Source organism: Crinia signifera, chromosome 12 (genome assembly GCF_055691185.1).
Source record: "Crinia signifera chromosome 12, ASM5569118v1, whole genome shotgun sequence".
Taxonomy (NCBI): domain Eukaryota; kingdom Metazoa; phylum Chordata; class Amphibia; order Anura; family Myobatrachidae; genus Crinia; species Crinia signifera.
The window spans coordinates 3,081,197-3,087,013 of NC_139228.1; the positions used below are offsets into that span (position 1 = coordinate 3,081,197).

The following is a 5,817-nucleotide window of genomic DNA, read 5'->3' on the forward strand; positions in this document are numbered from 1 at the left end:
ATCGATGCGGATATTCCCGCTTGCGTACGGGCCGCCGATGTTTATCTTCTGCGCATGTGCAGAGGTCACTCTGCGCATGTGCAGGCGATTTCGCCGCAAGGATTCTCTATACGCCGCACAGGGGGCGTAGAGGGGCGTGAGGGGCTACTTATCCTCATTACCCTATGCATACGCCCCGCGTTTCATGGGCGTTCCCATGCAAACGCGGGGCGTATGCATGGTAATGAGGCCGTGACGCGTGGGTACGGGGCGGGCATCTGACATCGCCGGATGTCAGCTGCCCGCCCCCATACAAGATTTCACACGGACAAGTGTCCGTGTGGTCTTGTGTGGCGGGACCTGGTGGAGCGTGCGGCCCTGCATTCGATGTTCGGCGACCATCGAATGCAGGGGCTGCTCCCACCATGGAGGAGGCGTATCCCCGTCCAATTTAATGCGGATCGCCACATATCCGCGTACGGACGGCAGGTGGCGATCCGTATGGAAGGCGGGGATTCGCCTGCACGGTCGTGGCCGCATATTCTGATCGGGCCGCACCGATCAGAATAAGGGCCATAGTCTGAATGCCACACTTAATTTTGTCGCTAGTTTGTTTGCCGCTATAAGGGCTAGCGGTTGGCGCATCTATACTATGGTCTGATTGCCATGTTTTTTACCAGTGCACATCTGTCCAATAAATGTAATAGTGTATGCATACAACCTATGGTATTGTTATAAATTCGGTTTTATTTGAAATTCGATTTATAAACTATTGGTGCGTTTTGGAATAACACACTTTACTGAATTTAGCAAAACCGTAAACATATAATAATATACTGGTGAAATAGATTGCCAAACAAGTGTGGAGCGTGCATATGAAGGGATAATTTCACTCCATGTCATATGAAATGCGACTTTTTTTATTTATTTATTTCTTTAGCTAGCGGGTGGCATATCAATAAAATATTTTGATTGCCACACCTAATTTAATCGCTAGTTATTTGCCGCTTGTGAACTAGCGGTTTGGCGCATGTATACAATGGTTTTACTTGCCACACTTATGGTAGCTTATCTCAGTCTGAAGATGATAACGGTTAGCACATCAGTATAGTACATTAATGGTACGTGCATGCAGTATCACTTCATAGGAAGATTCATGAGAAATCAAGGCTCAGCGCTAAATACAAGTGGGGATCGGAGCACGTCAGTTACACCCAGTACTTGTACTGCATTTACAGTTTCAGCTAATCGCCAGCTAGTTTTGCGCTACCGACACATATTGGTTACTGGATTCATACAATTTAACAATTTTTCTTGCACATTATTTATCAAACAACACACAACACGTGCATCGGGGTTGCCAACGCGCGTTTCACAAACGGCTTTCTCAGGGCAGACCCGAATGTCACTGCCGGTGGGATTGTATTGAAAGAGGAGCCAATCAGGGTTAGTGTTGTCATTACTGCAGTTTACTGACGTCACAGCTGGTGTATAGGCATTCTTTATGTATCTTTGCGTGTTATATGATGCTTCATCATACACAAAGGCGTTGAACACTTGATTTATAACAGTAGCAACAGGCTAATAACTTAAGTTGAACATAGAAAATAACAAAAAAACTGTCCATACAATGCAACAGAACATACTGTATGCTGAAAAACTGGCCTTATTTTGTTGCAATATAGGAGTATACTATACAGTACAGTAAGTTTAATGTTATCACTTCCTCTTTAGTTAACCTTTTTTTCTCTCCTCTCTCTCAACTGAAGTCTGTATCATCACCACACACAGGACTATATGCACTAAGCTTCAAAAGTGATAAAGTGGAGAGTGATAAACCACCAACCAATCCGCTCCTGCCTGACATTTTTTAAACACAGTCTGTGACATGTCAGGTAGGAGCTGATTGGCTGGTGGTTTACCACTCTTCATTTTATCACTTTTCAAGCTTAGTGCATCTGGCCCGGTGTGTGTTGCTGTTTTGTATCTGTTTTTAAGTTGTTAATGGATATACAACAAGGAGTGAGCTTGCTGACGAAAGCAGTGGCAGCACCACACAGTGACAGCACTACACAGTAACAGCACCACACAGTGACAGCACCACACAGTGACACACAAAAGAAAAAAACATTGGAAAATTGAGAAAAACATTAGTGGAGAAATCTAGCGATGTTGAGGAAACATTGGATCCTCAACATTGCAGGGTTAAACATCGAACATTGGAACCAAAAATCCGATGTTACCGATGAAACATCATATGATTAGACATCCCGACTCCGTAATAGACAGCCAGGTATGGAGTCCCGCTCATATGCTTACAATCTATAGGACATACGGCGTCTGATACATGAGGTTAATAATTATTGCCCCAGCCTGATAGTCGTGTCAGAAAGGGCTTAGCGGGTGTGTTTAATAGAGGAGAGTGCCATGCCCTGGTCTCCGGGAACATGGCGTCCGCTCTGTGGTGACAGCATTTTCCTGGTGATTTCAGCTGTTGCTGCAGCACCGATGCAGGATTCCAGAGAGGGGAGTATAGTTACACTGGTGCAGTGTGGGGGGCCCTCATGCACCCATGGCCCCGCGTGTAGTATGGGAGAGGGGGTGGGGAGGTAATTGTGTAATTTATTCCCCCGCACACCACTGACTGACTGACATTCCCTCTCATTTATGAGTGTCTTTTGCTGCCATTCAGCTTTGTGTTAGGACTGGCCATTGGTGGGGTTACTATCAGTTCTCACCATCGATAGTGCCATCGGTTGTTAACATCGATGGCCATAGTGTCTGCAGGGATGGTTCCTATAAATGGTCATCCCTGCAGGGGTGACAGGCTGTGAATGAATGGTGATGTGGGTGTAACAGTGAGAACAGACAGGCACAATGGGAGGAGGGAATAAGACTGAAAGGGGTATATTTACTAAAGTGCATGGGGGGCTCGGGGGGCTCTGCTCTGTGGTCCCACACTTGGTGCAGTATGAGGCCCCATCCCTTTGCCGGCTAATCTCATCCACGGACTGAGCCGCTCTGCAAATGTTCTCTAACCATTGCGACACGTTTCTGTTGTTTGTGGTGCGCGGAGAGCGGAGCTATTTTGGTGCTTTGATTTGATCTGGAATTCTGGCAACCGTTGCACAAGTTACTGTCCTTGCACCATGTGTTTCCTGCTAAGTGGAACCCACCACCCTAAAAAGCCTACACATTGCTTCCTGAGATTGCAAAATGCCAATTGCTCATCGCTCCAGCAGACGTATATGGAATAAACCCTTCACACTGGGAGGGCGGGCGTCTTGGCGGGTCACCCAGAGAGACTCGCTGAAGCTTTAATCACAGAAAAGACATTACTATTGCATCTGTGAGTGTTGCTCATCGGCGCTATGTCAGGTGCTTATCCAGAAACCATGATCAACTCTTCTGAGCCAAACTTTGAGCAAACATCTATGATCTACGATGACGAGCCCGTTTACCAATGCGAAAAAGTAGAGAGCAACAAGTTTGCTGCCAGCGCTGTCCCCTACTTCTACTATACCGTCTTCACCATAGGTTTGTTGGGCAACAGCCTGATCTTGTACCTGCTGTTGAGGTTTGAAAATATAAAGACGGTGACCAACTTCTTCATCTTCAATCTGGTGGTGTCGGACCTGCTGTTCACGGTATCACTCCCATTCTGGGCTTACTACCACAGCTACGAATGGATCTTTGGAGACATAATGTGCAAGTTGGTCTCATCGGTCTTCTACATCGGATTCTACAGCTGCATCTTATTTCTGACCATAATGACTGTGGACAGGTACTTGGCCGTCGTACATGCCGTTTATGCTGTCAGAACCAGGAAGCTGCTGTACGCCTACATTGCCAGCTCCATCATCTGGTTTGTGGCCATCTTTTCCACCATTCCGAAATTCATCCTGTACGGGACCAGGCAAGACATGAATGAGGGAGTCTTGTGCGAGGTGACGGGGTACGGAGTGGACAAGATCAACCAGTGGAAAAAAATTGGATACTACCAGCAGTTGGTCATGTTCTTCCTGATCCCGCTGATGGTGATCTTCTACTGCTACACCATGATTGTGGTTAAGCTGCAACGCTCCAAAATGCAAAATAAGGACAAGGCCATTAAGCTGATCTTCATCATCGTCCTCGCCTTCTTCCTGTGCTGGGCCCCCTATAATTTATTAATTCTCATCAAGGCTAAGCAATTGGCTCATGAAACGTCGGATTCAAACTGTGACGATTCTTTTGACTCCGCTTTCTACATCTGCCGCAACATCGCCTATTTCCATTGCTGCATCAACCCCTTCTTCTATACGTTTTTTGGGACCAAATTTCGCAAACATTTGCCCCGTGTCTTTGGGAACTGGGTGATGTTCGGAACGCGGTACAGACAATCTAGTTGGAGTAGCCGGACCAGCGAATGCACCCCGCAAACCACCTATGAATAAGTTCTGCCGCTCCTTTCCGATGGCGAAGATCAAAGAGAGAAAGTGGGGAATTGTATCAAGTCTCGGAGAGCGAAATTGGAGAGGTTGTCCAAAACAACCAATTAGCTGCTGTCATTTATCTAGCACAGACTATGAAATGACAGAAACGTATTGGTTGATTCGGGGGGGGGGGGGGGGGGGGGGCATGTGTACTAGAACTGCACTAGTAATCAATACATCACATGTAAGTTTTCATGATGACGGATCTGCTACAATATATATATAGCACTGTATTGTTGGATATATGTTGGCATTGTGTGTATGTTAATGTCAGTTGCAGAAACGGAACTAAACCGTTCTGTAGGGTTAGATAAAAAAACTATCTGGACTACGGAACATTGGACTAAACCAATCCCCTGCAGAAAATTCTGGAGCTTGTAGTGTTTGTCCCCACCCGTCCCAGTCCGGGGGATGTCCTGTCCAGGGGTGGGGGTGTCTGTGTGTGTGTGGGGGGAGGGGTGTCTGTGACCAGGATAGAGAGATCACAGCCTCCCTGTATGGTCGGAACTGTTCCAGTTATTACCCCATCACCAGACCATACGGGGAGGTGAAATCTCTCTCTCCCAACCTCCTGGTGACTGCTGTCTGGATGTGAGTGTGTACTACAAGTACCAGAATGGCAGAGCTTGCTGCAGGGAGCCGGTTCAGTGTTCCAGGAAATTTACAGTTTTTACCCAATCCCCCATTTTTGGGGATATCATCTATAGATATATGTCTATTGTAAAGCGCAACGGAATCTGCTGCACTATATCTGTAACTGTAAATAAATATATACATATATAAGACTTCTAGTCTCTGTGTGTCTCCGAAACACGGCCATCTGTTGGCAGCGAGTGAAACTACATCTCTTTCTCTCTCACACATGCACAAACACAGAGACAACCACAAGGCAGCAGACGAGCTTTCAAAGCATTTGCTTTGAGCAGGCTCAGTAATATGGAACAATTGTTTTGTGTTTAGATTTAGTTTGTAATCTTCCATCTCACACTGAGCGATGGTAATGATTATATTAGTTACGTGCCTGAGCGGCGCTTGGTTATAAGGCAGCGATATGTAGCTGGAGACGTTGGCGGCATCACACGTGACAAATGACGAGGTTCCTGTGCCTAAGACGAGTGCGTATACGGTGTGTGCGTATAGTGTTTGTGTGTCTTACAGTATGTACTGGAGGTTTATAACAACAAATAGTTTACAGACGTGTGGAAAACAGCAGCCGGCATTTCTTATTACATAGGTAACGATGCACAACTGGTAGGTTATGCCCCGCCCAGATCTACCTCACTCTGCACATGTTACATCTGCCCCCCTGCAGTGCAGCACGGTGTTACCCAGGGGCACAGGAACTGTCTCTGAGCTAGTTCAT

At 46.5% G+C, this 5,817-nt stretch overlaps 1 protein-coding gene across 1 annotated transcript; it reads left to right on the plus strand.

Moving 5' to 3' along the window:
• Positions 1–3,211: 3,211 nt before the first annotated feature.
• LOC146049487 (C-C chemokine receptor type 3-like) lies at positions 3,212–5,202 on the plus strand. Its single transcript, XM_083166036.1, has one exon. The coding sequence runs from the start codon at positions 3,351–3,353 to the stop codon at positions 4,413–4,415; it is 1,065 nt and encodes a 354-aa protein (XP_083022162.1). The 5' UTR covers positions 3,212–3,350; the 3' UTR covers positions 4,416–5,202.
• The last annotated feature ends 615 nt before the right edge of the window (positions 5,203–5,817 follow it).